Source organism: Marmota flaviventris, chromosome 6 (assembly GCF_047511675.1).
Source record: "Marmota flaviventris isolate mMarFla1 chromosome 6, mMarFla1.hap1, whole genome shotgun sequence".
Classification (NCBI taxonomy): Eukaryota; Metazoa; Chordata; class Mammalia; order Rodentia; family Sciuridae; genus Marmota; species Marmota flaviventris.
Window position 1 is genome coordinate 44,604,806 of NC_092503.1, and position 23,382 is coordinate 44,628,187.

Genomic DNA, 23,382 nt, shown 5'->3' on the forward strand with positions numbered 1-23,382 from the left:
ACTTTATGTAGCCTCAGATTCACATGTACTTTGTGTGTAGTAACGTCCTTCACATTGATAAAACATGTAGAAAACTTGAATGATTTTTCTCTGTTTAGAATTGAGTGGAAATTGGCAATTTTTGAATTAACAAATGAATGTATTTTAAACTCACAAAGGATTAAGATATCTGTAATATTTCATACATTTCTTCGAACTGCATCAAAAAGTTTGGTATTTAATAAACACTGTGCCCAATGACTATGTTAACTATACACCATGAAAAAAACGTATACTTGATATAGTGTTAGTAACTACCTATCTCATTCAAGTGTCATATTAAGTGAGCTAATACATATTTTAATCAGAAAAATGAAACAACTACATTCTTTTTTTTTTTTTTTCTTTCTAGTTTCTGTCACTTTCTATCATCAAAAACATTTGGCCCTTGGCCAACATCTCATGATTTGGAAGTTTACTGGAGGAAGACTAAATGTACTCTGGCAATCAGATAAACTGCAACACAGATGTGGTAAGAGGATACACACGTAAAGGTAATTTGACCTTTATTAAGTTTTAAGCGGTACTTCCCAATTGCAGCGTCTTTAAGAAAAAAACTACAAATATGAGGACTTTGCTAGCAAACTTTCAAACAGGAAAAGCAGTCCTGGACTCAAAGCCTCTGGAAGTAGGGACTTGGATCCAGGTTTACCACTGATTGATTGCCCCCAAGGCAAAAAGGGCCTCTTACTGTGATGCTCGATCAGTATAACTCAAATGAACTATTCTGTACCTAAATACTGGTAGGATCATCATATTTTCAATGAGAAGACTTTAAAATAATAGAATACTTCATTTTTTGGTCCTTCCTTAGGAACAGTTCAGGAAAAAGGTGAAAACTGATCAGGAGCAGGCAGATGCTAGGGTGTAGGTGGCAAGAAGGAAGGTTCTATCATTGATACTTAGGTGCCGTTTTGACTCAATTGCTTATCTGAAATACTGGGCGACTAGTTTATCATTACGCTTCCCCTTGAAATTCATTTCCTGATTCTAATTACCCTCAGGTCCTTTTCAACTTCCCTACCCTTTTTCACATACATTCCTGTGTGGTAGATGTTTTGATACCTGTCTTATATCTCTTTTTCCCTTATTAAATTAAATCACCAACCGAGGTGATGCAAGGGCGGGACCACGTCTCTCAGAAGGGTAGGAGAAGGGCGTGAAACATTACCCAAGGGAGGGGCCGTGGATTACAAGATAGAGCCCGGGACCAATTTAAGGCCCTCCAGTCGTCTGGCAGTGAACCGAGACTGAGAAGACGGGTTAAGGATGAGCTGCGGGACCTGCTATTTGCTGCAGAAAACGCAAAGCCGAAGAAGGGCGCCCGCCTGTTTGCAGAACCCGCCCCACGCCACGCACGCCTTAAGTAAGTCCCCTTGGCCCCGCCCCTACCAGGCCCCGCCCCCTCCCCAGCTCTGGCCTGGGCCTGGCTCAGGCTCAGCGGGCGGAGGGGGTGGAGAGAATCCGCAGCTGCAACTTCGTTGAGAGCCTTTGAGCCCAGGCGCAGCCGGGGATCGAGCTGCCGTCACCGCGGAGCCGCGGCTTCCCCGGCCCCGGCCTCAGCCCAACCGGCTTGGCCATGGCAGCTGCCGCCACTGCGGCGAATCTGGCCCCTGTGGTCCCTGCCCGTCGCTGAGCAGCCGTTAAGCCGCCAGCCCACCCTACAGCCGGAGCCGCCGCGGCCCAGGTTCGGCACAAGTTTCCGCCCCTGAAGAAGCAGGAGGCGAAAGCTGGAAAGGACGGACGCAGGGTGTAGGAAGCCCCTGGCCCACACGCCCGCGATGTGGGGCCGTTTCCTGGCCCCCGAAGCCAGCGGCCAGGACAGCCCTGGCGGGGCCCGTAGCTTCCCGGCGGGTAAGGAAGGGCACAGCCCCTGGCTGGGTGGGGTGGGGGTCGCAGCAGCCTACGGTGCCTCAGGACCCGCCGCCGCTCCCCTCCCTGCTGTGGCCTTCCCCCGGCCGCCTGCCCGACGCCGGCGCGTGCCCGCGCCCGCCCTCCGCGTTTCCTCCGGCTGTCTGCTCCTGGCCCTGCGGGCTGACATCTGGCGGGCCATAGCCCCGCATCTCGGCAGACCATCCCCGCCGCTGCCGCGAGTCCGCACCGCGCCTTCTCGGGCCGCAGCCCCCATCCTCAACTTCCAGCTCGCCTGGGCCCCTCGGGTTGGGCTCTTTTGTCCCGCTTTCCTCCTCCCGTTCCCTCGTGGGCTGTGTGACCAGCGTGATAACGGGGCTTGCTCCCCGCTCAGAGGGACCGGGACTGGAAGGTCGCTGCGACCGTGTTGCGGCGGCCGGGGGCGCGGGCGGCTCTGCTGTACCCACGCATCTAGCCGCTACTTGAGGGGGCGCCTTTGGGGCGGGAGGAGGCTGTTGGTGCTGTGGGCGTGGCGAGCGACCCCCGAGGGGATTTCAACCCCTGCAAAGAACCTAGTCGCCGCCCGCAGCCCCCTCTGGTGAAAGGGGAGGGCGCTTCCTGCAAGATCCAGTGGATGTTTGAGCTGTAGGGCTGTTAATGGGTTTGACTCTTAAGGCCCCTAGGTTTGGTGCGTTCCGTGGGTGTAGGGGGCTGTTTGGATCCGACAGCCTTTTCATGCTGGCATCACCCAGAAATTGTATCGGAGCCCCTAAATTAGAATAAACCCTTCCTTAGTTTGGCATAAAAAATAAAGCTTGGTTTGCCTGTGACAAGTTATCTAACGATGACAGTCCCTTCAGGCACTTTAATCTTAACGGAGTTATGAACCCCTTTGAAAAGCTGAAAGTTTAACGGACTTTTTGTCCAGAAAAAAAGAAAAGGCCATATATACATACACAAAATTTCTCCTACTGATTCAGGTGGTTCCTTGTTCCACATAGCGTTTGAGCTTGACTTGGGTAACTTAGAGGCATATTTATTGTATACATTTTCAGAGAAATTATTTACAAAACCATAAAGCAAAGCAGCATTTAGAGAAGTCTTTGTATGATAATATTTAATGCTATTAAAAAATCAGGTACATTGCTATTGAAGTTTAATGCGGTTCTGTGATAGTTTACGTATTTCGGATGTAATTTTTAAAAATTTAGGTATATAACATGCATTTTAAAAAAGCCAGAGTTATATTTGAAATCATTTTCTTAAATTTAGACCTACTTTTTTTTTTTTAATGTTAGCGTGACTTCAATAAAAACAAACAGCATCAATATATGTAGGAGATTTTTTCTAAAATGTATGCAATTTGTCTTAAGACAGTAGTTGAGAGGTTTCTGATGCTTATCCAAGTATTCACAAATCCTGACATCTAAGTGATTTGAGTGATGAAGAAGAGATTTCACTATCTCTAGGGTCCACATGTGTCAGATGTCATCTCTAATGTCTTTGTAACCTAACCTCTTAAAATGTATTTGTGAATAATGATGGTTGTTTGAAGGTATATCACACAAGCGTTGTATCAATTTCCCATTGTTTTCTATTAAGAAAACATCTTACTGTTTTAGAAGTTAAGTAATGAAGGACTGATGTTATATTGCAGTCTCTAGACATTTACTATGGCATAGAATTTAGTGAAAGAGAATTATTATCCAAATTTCAGAAATTTGGGCAGTACATATTTACAAAAGCATTTATCTCAGCTTTGACAGTGATAAACTGTTGGTAAATCATAACATTGTCTTTCTAATGAAAAATGTTTTCAGCTATATGCTGGGAATGGATTATTTTTACAGAATTAGTGAAATTATTGTTTGTTTATTCTTATCCTGAGCAAACATATACACTTCAAATTGATTAAAATTAGTTTTTAAAATTTATACCTTACATGAACAACTTTTGGTTTTTATCAATTGAGCAGACAGTAAAAGTCAAGATTATGACTTCTGGGTTGATTGATGTGGATATCTTTTTTTTTTTTCTGAGAATCGGAAGAAAATTTATATTTTTGAAATATTGTTCAATATATCTTGACTAACTTGAGCAGTTTTAGGGCTTATCTGAAAACAAAGGGAACAAGTCTTATGATTGAATTTATCAGCAATCTATTGGGTCCTGAGGGCCACTGTGAAAGACAGTGATAAGTAAATAATTTCTGGTATTAAAATGAGTCTTTCTCAATATGTGGGTTAATTCTAGGTATCCTGAAGTTGGTTTGTTTACACAAATAATTAGACTAACAGGAAAACCAAAGGAATACAGAACCAGTTTTCTAAATGGAGGGAACTTTCTTTTTAAGGAAATGACTGTAAAAGAACAAATAGGAATACTAATTGTGGTTTGGAAAGTACTGAACTTTTGGCCTTTGTTTTAATTTTGTTTTGGCTTTACCCATAGTTTATCAGTTTTATGGAGTAACCATGTTATAAAACAAAATGAATATTTTCTTATGTTTCCATACTAAGATCACATAAAAACCATCCTTTTTTTTTTCTGTTGACAAATATGACTAGAAGGCTAATTTTAAGTAGCAGTGGTTATATCTTTTGTGCATTTCAATGACTATATTTGAATTTACTCTGTTGTTCAAAATTTATACTAATTTCAAATGTGGATGAAGGATAGATGTATTTCTCTTAGGTTTTTGAAATCTAGCATGATATGGTGCTATTTTGAGTACTTATTAACATCTAGTGATATTGAATATGTTCCTTTTTATAAGTCATTTTAAAGCTATTAACATATTCAATCCTTAAAACATTTTGAGATAGAATATTATATTTTTAAAGTGTGTTATAAGTGTTAATAGGAAAGGCTTACTTGAGCTTTAAAAAATGTCATTTGTCCATTGGTTGGAGCTTTAAATCTGCTTATTTGTAGTTGATGTATTGCCATAAGGTGTTTAGTGATGTCATAATGATAGTGGTAATAACTCTTAAGATTACATCTAATAATAAGGTTTGCTGCTGTGGTTCTGAATTAGATGGACCTAAGAGTACTACGGTAACAATGAAACATAACTTTTTAGCCTAAACTCACCTGGAAATGTTCTTTCATAATAGGCATTGGGGTAATGTCTTTTATGAAATGAATTTGATTAATAACTGGAATTTGATCACTTTGACTTGAATGAAGCTAGTAAATTGATCTGAGGCCGATCAATAAATGGTGAGTTGATAATTTCTGTTGTCATGTTGTGAATATTTATGTATTTGTGAACAGAGTCATGGTTTTTGTTACTGAAAGAAATGTATGTATGATGTACTCTGAGAAGACAATGAAGGCTTGAAGTCTCACATATGTAGTATTTTACTGATTTTAGCTTAATTAGTTCCCACAAATTGTGAATTAAAAAAAGAATGTGATCATACAGATAAGTTTTAAACTCAAATATATAACTGTGTTAAAGGTGATCATATTTTATACTTTCATAATTTCAGAATATTAAAGCAATATTCTAAGAAGCAATTTATTGTAGAAAGTCTTTTATTGGTGCATTATAGTTGTACAAAATTATGAGATTTGTTGTTACATATTCTTACATGCACATGATATAATTTGGGCTATATCACTCCTTAGCATAAGATTACTTATTTTAAGAATGAGAATGATTAATGTAAAAAGAACATCAAATTGCTTTTTATACCAGTTTGTTGCTTTGACTTTCTGTTATTCTTTAATTAAAAACATTTATTGTTACTAGCATAAAGCTTGTCATCTCTTTAATGTGATTTATTCTGTTAATGAATATTAATTGTATGCCAGGCTTTGAGGATACATTGATGAACTAGAAAGATAAGATCTGTTATAAGGAAATTTACATTCTAGTGGAGAGGAAATGGTAAGCAAATAGATAATGAGAATAGTCCAGCTAGTAGAAGAAAAGGGAACTGGTTGGTATGACATAGGATTTCTAGGCAGAGCTACTTTGGTCAGGGAAGCTAGTCAGGGAAGACCTCTCTAAAGAGGTGACACTGGGCTGAGACCTGAGTGATGAGAAAGTGCCAGACATAAAGGGAGGAATGAAAGGGCTCCAAGGTGGAAATGAATTTGGAGAGTGTAAGGACTATCAAAACTAGTGAGTCGAGAGCTTAAGGAGTAGGAAAGTGAGGTTAGGAAGGCCTGATAACAATTTAAGGCATTATAAGAAGTGAGTTTTATCCTGTGAGAGGAAGCTGGTTATGAAAGGGTAGGGGAGATGGCCCAGTTGTTTCACTCAGCACATTGAGTGTCTACCAAGAGACAGGCAGTGTTTTGTGCACTGGGGATGTGAACAGAAACAGACATTCTCTATCTTTGGTGTTTATAGATCACTCCTAGCTGTTCTGTGGGGAAGGATATTGGTGGGGAGGGGGCAGTGAACAGCTACAGAGAAGCCAGTTACTGTGCATTGCAGTTATTAGGTGAGAGATAATGCTTGGATTAGAGTGGTTTGATTAGATTTGGAGAGGAGGTTTGATTTGGAGTATACATGAAAATTAAAGCTGATGGGATTTACTCATGGTTTGGAGGTGACAAGTGAGGGAATGAGGAATCAAAAACAACATCTTATCTTATCCTTGGCTTCAGTAATTATATAATGATTGGTGGTGCCATTTTCTGAGAAGGGGAAATTGGAAGGGATGTGTGTGTGAGGAAAATAAGTGCAATCAGGGGTTCTGTTTTATTGTTTTAGTCATGTGAAGTTTTAGATCCTTAAGGTTCAGGTGAGATATTGAGTAGAAAATTGGTTATACATGTTTGGGTTCAGTGGGGGAGATCCTTAGATGGTGGGGAAGATATAGGAATTTAAAGAGTTACTTGTGTATAAATGGTTTAAAGATTTTGGATAAAATGTTTAAAGATCTTGGAGCTAGATGCATCGTATGGCAAGATTATAGAGAAGACAGCAGAGAATATAAGAAATTGGAGAACTAAGCTCTGAGACACTAACATATTCCTGTTTAAGTAGAAGAAGATGACCTATTTAGAGAGACTGGAATGAAGCAGCCAGGGAGATAGGAGTAAAACCAAGAGAATGTGTTCCAAAAGAGAGGTGCCTAAAGACCGGAATGATCAAGAAGTTCTCATGCTTCCAAGAGGCCATGTAAGACGAGTCAGGAGGAAATGAATCAGTGCCACTGGCCAGCTTCAGTGAGAGGTTAAAAAGTATTAAACTGGCAGAGATCAAAGCTCACTTCATTGCATAGAGATCAATACATAGTTGCTCAATAAATGTTTGAATTACTGCCCCCTCCCCTTTAATTGCTTTCTCTTTACCACATCTCAAGCTGCAGTGACCAACTGCCTGGGTTTGCTTATGACTTTAAGTTTTAAAACCAGAAATGTCCTGGGTTTGCCCAGAGTTGAAGGGTTTCCTGGGATGCCCTGTTTAGAGAGAGTAGTGTCCAATCCTTGACCAGAGTACTCTTGCCCAGAGCATCTGAACTGGTATGAACAGTGTTCCCTCCCACCAGAATACAGGATTATTTTAGCCAGGGGACCAAACTTTTGACTAGTTTTATTTCATGCTTAAATTAACTTCCTAATAGACTGAGAATCTCTCCACCTCTGTTTTTTGCTTCTTTTCAGTGATAATTTAAAATTTTATTAGGTAGTGCTAAATTAATTCTAGCAGTTCATAGGATTTTAAATTAAAGAGGATAAACTCAGAAACCTTGTCCTATGCCCTTCTAAAGAAGTACATGTACATAGTACATGTCTAGTGAATACAATTTGATTGCTTTGTTGATGCTACTTTGAAAATATTTTTTATATTAAAGTTTAGAGCTTTAAAATTAACTGCAGTTTTTAGTTATTCCTTAGGAAGAGCCAGAATGAAAGCTTTGGACTATGTTTCTTGTAGTTTATATTTTTCCACTATTTAGTTACATTGCTTTTGTAGAGGCAGAGATTGAGTGCTATTGAGTGATAGAAATTGTGTACTTGTTGTCTTGTTAGGCCATTTCTGAAACTTTTTCAACAGTTTCTTGTGGATTCTCTTTCTTTCTTTTTTGTCAGATGATCTAGAGTTTCACCTCTGGTTAGAACCTAACATTTCATGTCTGAGCTGATCTTTGGGTTTCTATGCAATTGGAGGAGCACAGCCTTTAGGAGCCTCTCCCCACTTCATGCTACCTGTTGTTTGACTGTTTTTCTTTTCTTCTTTTTTTTAAAAAAATTTTTTTTGTAGTTTTAGATAGATAAAATACCTTTATTTTTTTTTATCTTTATGTGGTGCTGAGGATCAAACTCAGGCCCTCACATGTGCTAGGCAAGTGGTCTACCACTGAGCTACAACCCCAGCCCATTGACTGTTTTTCTTGATACATTATGATTATCCTTCATAAAAGTGGCAGGTGTTCAGCAGAATTTTTAAAGAGTGTTATGACAATGAGAATGTTAATGTATACTTTGGCAGTAATGCACTGAAAAACTCAACTAAAAACTAAGTTATTTAATTTTGAGAACTGAAAAATTCCAGATATTTATAAATTTTCTCGAATTTATTATGAAATAGTTTAAGACTAATTATTTTTAAATTTTGCATTAAAATGTATTGTGTGTGGTACTAATGTTCCTAAGTATCAGGAAATAAATGGGTTATTCCGGGAAAATTATCCTATTCTGCTCTGGAGGTTAATGGCTACATAAATAAAAGCATTCATAGCATTCATTAGCTATCATTTGGGAAAATTCATTCTGATTTGTGTATTTATTTTCTCTTGGTGATGATGATCCTTCTTAGTTTTGGCATAATTTGCTATCATGAAGAATTTTTACTCTCTTTGGTGATAAGAAATAGCTACATTCTAAGACAAAGATAAACCTCTCTGGAATACTACTTGGTATTACTCCCTTATATTTGTGGTGGTTTTATTAAAAACATAGTGTTTACTGTTTGCTGTATCTCATTTTAATAGTTTCTAAATAGAAACAAAAGATTATGAAAAATTACATTTTTAGTTCTAATTATGCATAGCTACCAAAAAACTTTTATGAAATATGGTATTTTATATAACTAGTAGATAGGGTCTTTGGCCTATCAGCACACTGAAATGAGCAAGTATATAACTTTTTCCTGGAAGGAGATGGTCTTATCTATGTTGGTTGTACTCTAACTTTCTTGAGTTCTTTGTTATATTTAAGAAGTACCTGGTGAATATGTATTGGTTTGAATTTTTAATGTTTTCTCTAAAGGTAAACTATCTATTCATCTGATCATTCTTCTTAATTGAAGTATTTTTTTTTTTTTAGAGAGAGAAAGAGAGAGAGAATTTTTTTTTTAATATTTATTTTTTAGTTTTTGGTGGACACAACATCTTTATTTTATTTGTATGTGGTGCTGAGGATTGAACCCAGCGCCCCGTGCATGCCAGGTGAGCGCGCTACCGCTTGAGCCACATCCCCAGCCCAATTGAAGTAATTTTTAACTATAATCTAAACCAACCTACTTAAAGGCCCTTGTTATAATAGAATTGAAACTAAGGAAATTCAGAATCATATTTGAGTAATCTATTTTTATACTTTTTATATTGCTTTATTTAATTTTTATTTTTAAATTGGTAAGTAATATTGTATAACTTTATGAGGCACAATATGGTTTTTTATTTATTATACAGAGTAGAATGATTAAATCAAGCTAGTTAACATATGCCTCACCTCATCAGCTTATAGTTTGTGATGAGAATTTTAAAATCTTTTTTTTTTTTTTTTTTAACAGTGTTTGAAATATGCTATACAGTTGTTAACTGTGGTCACCATGAAGTGCAATCGATCTTGGTGAAGTAGGAAACATACTTGTCCAGTGTAGCTAAAACTTTGTACCTTTGATCAATGTCTCCTTTTTCTTTATCCCTTTCTCTACCCTTTTATATTTAGAAAGCCACAACCTCTGGTTACTGATTACTTAAATTTTGAGTCCTTAAATATAAGAAAACTAATTTGCTTAGATTGAGCTAGATTTTAACATAGTTATTAATTTTTTTAAAAAAATTATTTTATATAGTTGTAGATGAACACCATGCCTTTATTTTATTTATTTATTTTTTTATGTGGTGCTGAGGATTGAACCCAGTGCTTCACACATGCTGGGCAAGTGCTCTGCCACTGAGCTATAGCGCCAGCCCCCTAACATAGTTATTTTTGTGTTTATGTGACAAGTAAATCTGATGCTACTAATCATATTTTAACTGAGCGGAGCCATACTCAAAGATTATTTAACGTTAATTTCCAGTGTTGGAACCTGGTCCTGTTTCATGATGTTTTTTTCTTTCCTCTGACCTAGAATTTTACCTCTGGTTAGAACCTAACATTTCATGTGTGAGCTGATCTTTGGATCTCTATGGGATTGGGGAATCACAAGCTTTCCAAGCCCCTCCCCTTTATGCTTCCTGTTGTTTGACTGTTTTTCTTGATACTTTATGACTGTCCTTTATAAAAGGGACATTTTTGACACTGTAGAAAACCAATGACTCCTCATTTTTGAAGTTGAGAAATTTCAACTAAATGCTCCTATTTTGTATATGCAATATCTTTATAGTTTATCGACTTTTAGATGTGCCTTGAAAAACGTATTTTAACATTTATAATGCATATCTGGGTGTATCATATAATTCATGGTGTCATTTAATTGATACTTTTTTTTAGTGGCACATATAAATAATACATCTAAAAATTATTATTTTTTGCCTTTGAAAGTGTGTGAATTGTGTTGACTCCTGGTATACCCTTTTCTTATTGAGAGCTTCATTTGAAAAGCATTATCTTTACCTTTAAGGGAATTGATTTATTTTTTTCAAATGGAAATGCTAGGTGAAATATTACTATCAGATCTGATTTGAGTCATTTTTTTTCCTCTTGCAGAGGGAATGATGAAGAGTGCATAGGAAGCATAGCTTGGCTATTTTCTTGTTTATTTGTACTTATATTTTCAGTGTTAGTATTGATTATTGGTATTTTTAATATTCAGTTTTTTCAGCTTCAGCTTTCTCTGCAGTAATATTTTTAAGCCTCTAATTCATTCTGTGAAGGTTAATTTGGATACAACTACATCATATAATATGTAAATCTGTTTAACCAGGCACAAACTGCAATGCATTGCAATACTTAGATTAGTGAAGGAGGATTGCGCTGTCAAGCCCCTTGTGAGAAAAACCTTGCCTTCCTACCTTGGTTTACCTTATATGTATGAACGTCATACTCTGATAATACAAGTGAGGGCACTAATATTAATCTGTATGTTAAATATTACTAAAATTTAGTACATTGTATTTAACTAAAAATAATTCTAAACTATAGACAGAGGTTCTTCTGGCAACCTGATGGTAGATTTCCCTAGTACACATGTATCCACATTAGAGATCATTGTGGTAGAAAATTTGTATGCTTTTTTTCCCCCAGAATACAGCTGTTAAAGTGGTGACTATCAGGGCTGGGGTTGTAGCTCAGTGATGGAACGCTCACCTAGCATCTGTGAAACACTGGGTTTGATCCTCAGCACCACATAAAAATAAATTAATAAAGTCATTGTGTCCATCTATAACTAAAGAAAAATATTCTTTTAAAAGTGTTGAATATCAAAGACATGGACATTGGATTTGTTTTTTGAAGGAGATACTATAGTTTCTAATGAGAAAAACTTTTAGTCAGAGAATCTGCTGATAATCCTTGATTGACTAGAAAGGAAGTCAGGTTTAAGACCTGTCTGGGCAATTTAGTGACACTCTTTCTCAAAATAACAGAAGGGCATATATATGAAGGGAAAAGAGCAAGGTTAAAGCTTTGGGGGGGAGGAGTATTTACTATACCTCATGAGGAATAGAAGAATTAAGTTATGTGGTATTTCTCAGATAATTTTTTTCTTCTCTAATTGTTAAAGTTATGTAAATTGACTACACAAAAAGGCTTAAAGTGAAGGTAAGCCTTTCCATCTTTCCTTCTTGCCGGTCTTCTTTTAACAGTTTTTTTTCCCCCTTTGAAAAATTTCTATACATATACAATAGTAAAAATAAATTTATCGAGGTTCTAATTATATGAATACATAAAGATACTTTAAAAGTGCCTTGCTCTTTTCCCTTCATATTACTTTGAATAACCCTATAAGATAGTGTCTAGGTACAATTTTTTTCTCCTGTGTAAGAAACTAAGGCATACAGGGACTAAGTGATTTACTTGCTGTCTCACTCTTAATAAGAGGTAGAACCCAGGTAGCCTGGTTTCACAATCTATATCTATTTCCATCAAGCTATACTATTAATTCCATAAAAAGAGAAAATTAAACTGATTGGATTCACTTTCCCTGGAGATAAACAGTACTAAAATGGAGTGGAAAACTGGGATGAAGAATTTAAATATTTTTATAGTAATTTGTTTCTGCCATTTTAGCTAAATACTCTCCAGTATAGTTCAAGATTTTCTGCTTTTTTTCCTGTTATGGCTAACATTAATATGAATATTTTCTTTGTGGTTTAATGTCTATGTTTTGTGTGTGGGAGAAAGACTGGCTTTTCCATGTCTTATCTGACCTTTTGGGGACTAATTTATTAGGAACTTTTGCAGCTCCTTAAACTCCTCATCCAGTTCCTTACAAACACTAGTATCTAAGCAAACTTACCAAATCACTGCCTCCAAACAGTTCAGGCTCCTTCATGATTCCAAGTTGTTCCATCTGAAATAAAGTTCCTATATTTGTTATGAATTCTGGCCATTGGCTCTTCAAACTATTTAAAATTAGTTTTTTAAAAATACATTTTTAGTTGTTAATGGACCTTTATTTTATTTTTAGTTATAGATGGACACAATACCTTTATTTTATTTATTTTCATACGGTGCTGAGAATCGAACCCAGTGTCTCTAAAGTGAGCAGCAAGCTATCTACCACTGAGCCAAAACCCCATCCCTAAAATTACTTTTTAAAAAGTTGCTTTGGTAAATATTTACTGGTCTTTAAATAGATACTTAAATGTATACTGACTTAAGGGTTAGTTTAAAATATCCTGGATTTTAAAATAAACAAACAACCTCCAAACAAAACCCTTGTTTTAATCCTCCTTCTGAAGGGAAGGATATTTTTGTAGCTCTAATTGTAAGGCTTCCAAAATTCTAATTTTATTCAGTGAACACTTATTGGGTACTCAGTGGTAATAATGACAACATTTATTAAAACCCTGCCTTAGTATGCAGCTCTGTGCTAGGTGCTGTGTGTATGTATGTACACATACACGCGCGCGTGCACACACACACACACACACACACGGGTTGTCTTTCACTATTCCCAGCTATAATTTATATATCTTAGTAAATGCTTTGATGAAATTTTGAATAATATACTGGAAATGAACAAATAAGTAGTTATTTAATGCCTGATAGAAGAATCAGTTAAGATAGTAAATTAAAACTCTTAAAGAAATTAGAGAAAGGAAACAGCTTGGAATCCTGAAGGAACCTGAACTGTTTGGAGGCTGTGATTAGGTAAGTTTGCTTAGACACTAGTGTTTGTAGAGGGCTGGATGAGGGAGGTAGGAGTTGCAAAAGTGTTAGAGAATGAGGTTTTCAATTGGTGAAGAACTGCTAGAGTTCATGAATTTATGACTTTTGTTTAATGTGCTGTAGGGAACCCACAGAATATAGAAACAGGAGACTGATATAAGCATAATTGATTCTAAGAAGGTAATTCTGATAGAAAGGGTAGAGCCTGGTTTGGGTGGAGTCTCAGCAGGAGGATTACTTCCAATAGGTCATTATAACTATGCCCCCCAGAATATACAGCCTGAGATAATGCCAGTAGAGAGGAGAGATCAAATCTAGTCAGTACATCTGCAGTACAATGAAGAGTTTCAGACTGATTAAATATATGGATTAAGAAAAGAGTTTTGTTGTTGTTTGTATTACTTAGATTTATTTCTTTAATTCTAGGTCATATACTGATATGTAGAAATGGGAGAGTTGAATGCTGCTGTCTGAACTTTGTGTCAAAGTTGCTTGTTAATACTTCAGAGATGTTAAAATGTAAAATGTTTGTAAACTCTGATAAATGGTAAAAGTGCTTTGATCTTTTCAATATTATTCTGTTGCATTTTATTTAAAATTTTTGGTTACTAAGTTGATTTGAAGACCTATTTTTTTTTTTTTTTAATTTTTTATTGTGGGTTGTTCAAAACATTACAAATTTCTTGACATATCATATTCCACACTTTGATTCAAGTGGGTTATGAACTCCCACCTTCACCCCATACCCAGATTGTAGAATCACATCAGTTACACATCCATTGATTTACAAATTGCCATACTAGTGTCTGTTGTGCTCCGCTGCCTTTCCCATCCTCCCCCCTCCCCCCTCCCCACCTCTCCCCTCCCCTCCCCTCCTCTCTCTCTACCTCCTCCACTGTATAACCCTGAGGGTCTCCTTCCATTACCATGCAATTTCCCTTCTCTCTCCCTTTCCCTCCCACCTCTCATCCCTGTTAAATGTTAATCTTCTTCTCCTGTTCTTCATCCCTACCCTGTTCTTAGTTACTCTCCTTATATCAAAGAAGACATTTGGCATTTGTTTTTTAGGGATTGGCTAGCTTCACTTAGCATAATCTGCTCTAATGCCATCCATTTCCCTGTAAATTCTATGATTTTGTCATTTTTTAATGCAGAGTAATACTCCATTGTGTATAAATGCCACATTTTTTTTATCCATTCGTCTATTGAAGGGCATCTAGGTTGGTTCCACAGTCTTGCTATTGTGAACTGTGCTGCTATGAACATCAATGTAGCAGTGTCCCTGTAGCATGCCCTTTTTAGGTCTTTAGGGAATAGACCAAGAAGGGGAATAGCTGGGTCAAATGGTGGCTCCATTCCCAACTTGATTTGAAGACCTATTAATCGTGGTAACTTATATTTTGAAAAACACAATTTGCTTTTATGATTTACATATTCAACTTTTATGTAAAATTATAAGTCAACATTGACAGTGATGTTTTAGTTTTTCCTAGCTTAGAGTTATCATAAACTATTCAATAAGAAAATTAGTTGTTATTCTAAATGCAGTTATAGATATATGTTGTGGAATACTTGATACTATTTGCATTTTTGCTTCTAAAAAAAAAAAAAAAAAAAACTTCAGGACTGGGGTTGTGGCTTAGTGGTAGAGTGCTCACTTAGCATGTGTGAGGCCCTGGGTTCAATTGTCAGCCAGCACCACATAAAAATAAATAAATAAAGGTATTGTGTCCAACTACAACTAAAAAATAAATATTTAAAAAAAACTTCAGAAAGAAAAGTAAAATACAATAGATCATTTCTTCATTTGATGCCAGTTTTCCTATTTCAAATGTGAGAGTACTGATTTTTAAAACATTATTCCTGGGCATTCACTGTTCCACTTAAAACAGATGATATTGGTATTGAAAAGTATAACATACTGTCTTCCAAAGAGAAGTTCCATTGTATAGTCTTGAGATCTTTGCTTTTTTCCCCCATTATTTAGGAATATTAGTTTTGGTAATCAAACCCATGTGGATAGACTTTCCATATTTAATGCATTGTGTTACCTCTGTACAAATGGAAAAAAAAAATCAAGTTTAATGTTTCTAGACCAATATCTTTGCTGTTCTTATATCAATAATTCTGTTAACAGTTTTATAGTTATTCAATTGCTTTAATATGGTATGACCTGGTAGGAAATACTTTCTTGCCTGAGATCAATGAGCCTTATTTTTTTTAAGTGCATTAGCACATATATCTAGAAACCAAGTATTCCTATTTAAAGAGCCTAGTCTTATAATGAGAAAAATGTTCTTTATTAAATCATTGGTAAGCATATTTCACATATAGTTTTTCTAGTTTTGTTTTTGGTTTTTGGATTGACTTGTCTAGAGACATGGCAGCATTTTCATGCTGTGAATTCCTTCAGTCTACACTAAAAGATTAGAATGTTATTTTGCTCATGTTTGTAATATCATCTTAAGGGTTTTAGGCACATAACATATTAAGACTTCATATTTATTTATTTTTAAATTTTTTATTTGTTCTACTTAGTTGTACATGACAGCAGAATGCATTGTACACAAATGGAGTGCAACATTTTACTTCTCTGGTTGTACACAGTAATAATGGCTTCTTTTTAAAAAAGTGATTATACTTAAAGGTGAAGACAAATGACTTCAGGGTGGTGAAATCAACTTGTACAGATAATTCTATCATTTGTTTCTGTCATTTTGGGAAGCCTGCATAAATTGTTATGCTTTCTTTAAAAGTTCAGCAAAAACATGATCATAATGATATTTTCATGAGTAAATTAAACCATTTAATTTACTGATTTAAAAGGATAAGGTATTCTAGATGGAACATGTTGTCCCCACTGATTGATCTAGTGGCTTCTCTGCTGTGAGTGGACTAGAGATCTGTTTCCTTTCTCTGGAGCTCTTGTGATGAGGATACCATCCTAGCAAAAGGAGGACAACGCTGGTCTTTTGTCAAGGTGTATGAGTTACCATGCTTCCCCAGGGAACCTTCTGTAGCTTTAAAAAGCTTCAGCATTTTTTCTTATGAATTAAGCTAATTATGATATTATTGAAAGACTTGAAGCTATCTCAACCAAATAAAGAAATAGTTTATTACAAGGTTTTTATTTTGAATTCATAGACTTTTTTTCATTTTTATTCATAGACAAGATTATTTTGTGTACATTATAGTTTTGTGTTTCTGAACATTTTTAAAAGTTGTAAGTTGTTTGATTCTGTAAAGTTGTAAGTTACACATAACAGAATGTATCCATTAATTTCAGTCTACGTCAACTAAGATTAAGGTTGTATTCTCATTCCAAGAGAAAATATCTTCTAAGATTTCAATTAAGTGGTGCTTAAAAGTAAATTACAGGCTTATCAATGGTGGTTAAGCATTTTCAAAAGATAATTTTTCCTGATTATCAAAGTAAACTAATTAATTAAAAGGAAAATAGAAGCACGAAAGTCAAAAAATCACCAGTAATCTTACCACCAAGAGAAAATTACTAGAAGTATTTTATTGTATTTCTTTCCATTTACTTTGTGCCTTTTTTGTTTGAATCTTCAGTATATGCTGCCTGCAGCACTAAAGAAAGAACTGGGTGGGGCACATGGCTTTTGCTCTCAGTGGCTATCACTATAGCCTAGGAGAATAGATACATAAACAGAGAAATTCAGATTGAGGTGGTGGGTTCTGAGTTAGACATAGGCAAAGAAGAATTCAGAACTCTTAGATTATATGAGATCTGAGGTTATTTGTGAATGTTATATGTTAGATTTTATTTCTTGCTATTTAGATTGACAATGTAAACTTTTTATACTTGTAGGTCCTCTTTAGCATTTTTAAAAATTTTGTTTTTATTTTTTTAAGTTACACATGACAGCAGAGTCCATTTTGATATATATCATGAATGTATGGAATATATCTTGTTCTAATTAGGGACTTAGTCTTGTGGATGTACTTAATGGTGGGGTTCACTGTGGTGTATTCATATATGTACATAGGAAAGTTATGTCAGATTCTTTTTACTCTCTTTCCTGTTATATGACATTTGTCAGTAAATGGATGGAACTGGAGACTGTCATGCTAAGTGAAGTAAGCCAATCCCCAAACACCAAAGGGTGAATGTTCTTTCTGAAGTGTAGAAGTTAACCCATGATAAGGTGTGTGTGTGTGTGTGTGGCGGGGGGAAGAATAGAAGTTCAGAGGATTAGCCAAAGTGTGTGTGTGTGGGGGGGGTGAAGAGAAAAGGGGATGTGGATAGGAATAGGAAAGACAGAAAGAATCTGATATAACTTTCCTGTATACATATATGATAACATTATTTTAATGACCTACTACAAATGTTGGATTCTTTCTTTAAGGGTAATATTAATGAAATGAGTATAATCTACTTAAAGACTTATTGCCTATTAGTTCTTCCAATGTTTTTTTTTTTTTTTTTTTTCCCTCCTCCTTTTTTTCTGATATATCAGGGATTAAACTCAGGGCCTTTGCATGTTAGGAAAAGGCTCTATCAGTGAGCAATATCCCCAACCCATTTTTAAAATTTCATTTTGAGATAGTTTCACTAAATTTCCTAGGCTGGCCAAAATTTATGATCCTCCTGCCTCAGCCTCCAGAGTAACTGGGATTAAAGACTGTACCATAGCAATTTTCTGAACAAGTTGACATTATCTTTAGGAATATATTGGGAGTATTATAGAAATATTGCATTGTTCTTTGTTTTTCTATGTTTGCTGGGTTGGTTCCTGAAAAACATCATGTCTTTTGAACTTGTTATTTACCAGTGAGTCTGGATTTTTTTTTTTTTCGTAATTTTTTTGTACATCTCTGTTTTTCTCTTTAAGGTTTTTCTTCCTTTGTCTATGGTCTGTTTGTGTTTTGAGGTTTGCTTAAGTTATTTATAATTTTATACTAAGACTTCATATGCTATATTGACAAACACTTCAAGTATTTGCTTCTAAATTTTTTAATAGATAGGCAACAGATTGATGACTTCAAGTATTAATATGGTTTTTTATTTTTGTGTCCTTTTATTAAAGCTAGAAATACAAGCTTATAAGGTGGCAGCTCACTGAAGGGAATTCTGAGGCCATTTCCCTGAGTAGCTAAGTAAATAGGCTCAGCTTAAGATTTTTCAACTTTATGATGGTGTGGAAGTGATGCACATGTAGTAGAAACTATACTTTGAATTTTGATCTTTTCCTGAACTAATGATAAGTTCTTCTTTACTCTGTTATAATGATGTGCAGCAACAGTGAGCTGCAGCTCCTCTTAGCCATGTATTTGCAGGGTTGTTAAAAACTGTTATTCCACTATGTTGTACTATGTTGCTAAGCTGTGCTGTATTGGTAAGTTAAATATATTAAATACATTTGTAACTTGTGCTATTTTTAATTTGTGCTTAGTTTTTTAGGATGCAATCCATCACAAGTCAAGGAGCACCTATATTCTGTAATCCAAAGATAGAATTGAGTTTCTAGAGGGATGCAGTGGTAGACCATTTATTTTATGTAATTTCTTTTATATAGCTTTTTATTGGGAGATAGATAACAGATAATTGAGCTTGTACCCATAAACTTGAAGACCTTTTGTGTAGGTGTTGTATGAAGTAGACAATATTGAGCTACTATGAGGAAAATAGAGGACTGTGACCAATGTTCTCTTCTACAGAGAAAACTATATCCCCACTTCTATGTCTGCAGGTAAAGTTTGAATTTGCCTAGTTCCCCATTGTTGTATTTAGGGTTCTCTAGAGAAACAGAATCAGTAGTATATAATTATAAGAACGTAGCTTGTGAGTTATGAAAGTGGACAAAGTTGGCAAGATGGCCTAGATTTTGCAATGGTATATTTATAGTCTGAAGACTGGCAGGCTCAACATTTAGGAAGAGCCTATGTTTCAGTTCAAGTCTGAATGCAGGAAAAGCCAGTGTTTTAATTCATAGGACATCAGGCAGGCCTTTTTTTTTTTTCTACTCAGGCCTTCAACTGATGGGAGGAAGCAATGGCATTATAAAGGGCAGTCTGATTTACCCCTTCTACTATTTAAGCATTAATCTCATCCAAGAGCCCTTATATAAATGTTTGTCCAAATATCTGGTCTCTCCATAGCTCACTCAAGTTGACACATAAAATTAAGTGTGATGCATATTTGACATTATCCAAGAGTTTCATACCAAAAAGATAAATGAGGTGGAGGTGTGTTGTGGGTTAAAGCATAGCATACCTTTATATTGCTCAAAGTAGTTACATTGTCTAAAAAGAAGAATTTTTATTTAGTGGTTTTATGTAGTTTTGTAAAAAATTTTTATTAGGAATCTATTTAATTTGTATATTTTGATCTATAGCTGGTTCCTAATCTCAGAATAAATGTTGATATAATTGGAAAATTGAGCAGTCTGGCTGGGCACAATTCAGGAGCCACTTGTCAAAAGAAACTAACTTTATTTTTAGAACCACACAGGCCAAACAAAACAGCTCCTCAGGAAAAACCTTCAGAGCCCAACTGCCACCACCGGCTTCCCACAAGCCTGTCAACCTCCCCCACTCCTCCTGCTCTTGAGGCCGATTGGCTGGGTCGTGTGGGCGGAGCCAAAAAAGTCCCCCAATGAGCAGCTCCTCCCCCAATGAGCAGCTCCGTAGTCTGAAAGGGCGGGGAAACAGCCCAATGAGCATCACTGCAGAGGAGCCAATCAGCTAGAAGTTGCTGGGGCTGCTGTGAGCCAGTCATCAGCTGGCAGTCTGAAAGGGCTGGGAAACAGCTCAATGAGCATCACCTCAGAGGAGCCAATCAGCTAGAAGTTGCTGGGGCCACTGTGAGCCAATCATCAGCTGGCAGTCTGAAAGTTTGCTGGGGCCCCTTCGGCTGTGGCTCTCAACAGAAAATTAATATACATAATTTTCAACATGTCCCCCCATAACTGATAAAATGAAGACTGTCAGTAATAATAATAACAACTAATGATGGAATGAACGTCTCCATAATATATTTGTTCCTTTAGCAAAACCTTGTAGTCAAGTGTTAACATTTAGGTGTGGAGCTCCCTGAAAGCTCCTTTTTTCAAGCAGTGTATGTAAATGTACAACCTCTTCACCAACCATAGAATCTTCTTATGTATTTAGCTATGCCAGTTTTTTTTTCCTGTATGTATTTTTTATATTTGGATATCCTTCATGTTAAAAAAAAATAGGTTGGTACATCCTACAGTCATGTGAATATCTAAAAAGAACAAATAAACAGGTTGGTAAAATAATTTTTAGCACTTGAGCATTATCAACCAGTTTTAAGGTAAGTAGATAGTTTTGGGGCATTTATTTTAGGCTGTTGGGAATGTCCTTGGACTTTTTTTTTTAATATTTACTTAATATGTTTTTAGGATAAATTCCTAGTAGAAGACTTTGTTTATGTTGAAATTTAGTTACCGAATTTTGGATTGATCTTTAGAAAGGTTGAACCAATTCATATGGCTACAAAAGTGTATAAACATTTTCCTCACTTTGATGACACCCATCTTTCAGATATTAATGTGGTAACTTAAAAAAATCCTAAAGCTGTATCATCTTTTCTACTTACCTCATTATTAGTGAGACTGAACATTTTTTTAAATTTTATTTTCCATTTATATGTCTAGTAGCCTATATATATCGATTGCTGGGTATGTCCCTTGTGAGAAAAGACGTGGACTGGCTGTCTCTCCTCTTTTTTACTGGTGCTGGGGATTGAACCCACAGCCTTGTGCATGTGAGGCAAGCACAGTACCAGCTGAGTTATATCCCCAGCCCCTGGTTATCTCTTTTGAAAATGTTGTAGAGAGGACTATGAGTTTATATAGATGAAATATTACCTGATTGAAGTAAGCTTTTTAGTACAGATCATAGGCCTCATCCAGATCAGAGTTAGAAAAGATCTGGTGACAGACTACTTTCATTTGGTATTTTGTGGGAGTATTTACTCAGATAAATTTTCTCATTCTGAGAAAGGCCTAGAATTTACAAAGTGTAAAGTGGCTGTTCTGGAACATAAAGTGGGTGTAAATGTCTCTTCAGCCAATTTTGAGTTCTTATTTTAAATGTATGTGGCTTTTTGCTCATGTACTTCATAAGCCTATAAAACCCAAATTTAATTCATAAATTATATATGAATAAAACTTCAAGATAATATTTACATGGCATAATTTTTATTAAAATATTTTGTCAGGAATGATATTATAGAAGTAGCACTAAGTATAGTTTTATTTTTAATTTGTGTATTTTGATTTTTTTTTTTTTTTTTTTTTGATACTGGGGATTGAACTCGGGCACTCCACTGAGCCACATCTCCAGCCCTGTTTTGTATTTTATTAGAGACGGGGTCTCATTGAGTTGCTTAATTGCTAAATTGCTGAGGCTGGATTTGAACTAAGGAACCTCCTGCTTCAGTCTCTGGAGCCAATGGGATTACAGGCATATGACACTGTGCCTGGCTGTATTTTGATTTTAATATTAGAGGATGACTATTTCTTAAAGTGTGGTAAAAAATAGTGTAATTAATTTTATGCACACGACATAGTCATTTTGTGATCCTTATATTTAAACTGTTAGAAGGCCTTCTTTCTGTGCTGGTTTCTTTCTTTTTTTTGTGTGTGTGTGTTTGTGTGTGTGTGTGTGTGTGGTGTTGGTGATTGAACCCAGGGCCTTGAACTTGCAAGGCAAATACTCTACCAACTGAGCTATATCCCCAGCCCCTGTGCCAATTCCAATAGGATGTTTCTTGATAATTCTGTAAAACTTTTTCATTTCAAATTAAAAGTGCTGAGTGATATCATTTGCTCTTTATGTATAGTTGAAAACATAAAACACAAATGGGAGCATTAAGATAGGTGACAACAAATCTGTTTTAAGGTAGCTATATAGATAAAGCAGTGTAGAAATTATGCCCAGATTATTATTCATTTTAAAGGTGGCTGTTCAAATAATGTATAATGTGTTTATTAGGATTTTTAAGGATTATCATTGAAATGAAAACCTAACATTCTTATAGAGAACTTGTTAAGTTCCTGGAGTAAGTCTGTAGCTCCAATTTGAGAATTACTGTGTTAGGTATCAGCAAAGATAGGTGCTTCTACAACATTTATATTAAATCCAACAGATTTTAAATTGTTCTAATTATTATTAAAAAAAAAACAACAACAAAAAGACTTCTGTGTACTTGCTCCTTATTTTCTTATCCCTCCCCTCCCCACCCTCTTTCTGTCTTCTTTCTTTTCTAGGGATTGAACCCCTGGGTGCTTAACTGAACTACAATCTATAATCCTTTTTATTTTGAGGCAGGGTTTCCACGAGTTGCTGGGGGTCTCAATAAATTGCCTAGGCTGGCCTTGAACTTATGATCTTCCTGTCAGCCTCCTGAATCACTGGGATTTCGACACATTGCTTAGTTCTGTACATAACTTGTTTGTACTGGCACTGCTTTGAGTAGTATTATAGAAGACAGTAGAATAATGAAGTAAATAGAAGAATGGGTAAAACAGAAAAATGGTAAATAAAAGTAAAAAATGTACAAATGAAAATAAACTTTGAAAAGACATAAATTAGCTAACAAAATAGAGATTCAGTGTAATTCAAAAAGACAAATTGAGATAAGTAGGAAAATACTGTGCTGTTAATCTTTTAGCAAAAGATAAATAAAGTCAATTTAAAGGGTTACAAAATAATTTAAAATTTTAAGTGATTATGTTATAGTAGGAAAAAATTTACTTTTTATCTTCCATGATGAGCACATTCTTACTTTTAATGTCATGTAATATGATTAATTAGACTTTCCCCGAACTCCAATTTCACAGCTAATGCCTGTATATGGAATCACAGATGTCTTACGATAATTCCTGATCAGAGGGCTGACATTTGAAGATAGATTTAACATTTTTAATAGGACAACTATACATGTTTACATGTTTAAAAGTTCTGTACCTGGATATA

General features: G+C 35.8%; 1 protein-coding gene across 2 annotated transcripts in view; it reads left to right on the forward strand.

Moving 5' to 3' along the window:
• Positions 1-424: 424 nt before the first annotated feature.
• Positions 425-23,382, forward strand: part of Cep85l (centrosomal protein 85 like) — a 161,176-nt gene continuing 138,218 nt past the window's right edge. The window contains exon 1 of one of the 2 annotated variants that reach the window (XM_071613072.1): positions 425-533. In XM_071613072.1, coding sequence (XP_071469173.1) covers positions 473-533 — 61 coding nt within the window. In that variant the 5' untranslated portion in view covers positions 425-472. Of the gene's footprint in view, positions 534-1,509; positions 1,894-23,382 lie in introns of those variants that run through there. The other variant, XM_071613071.1, reaches the window with a different exon arrangement.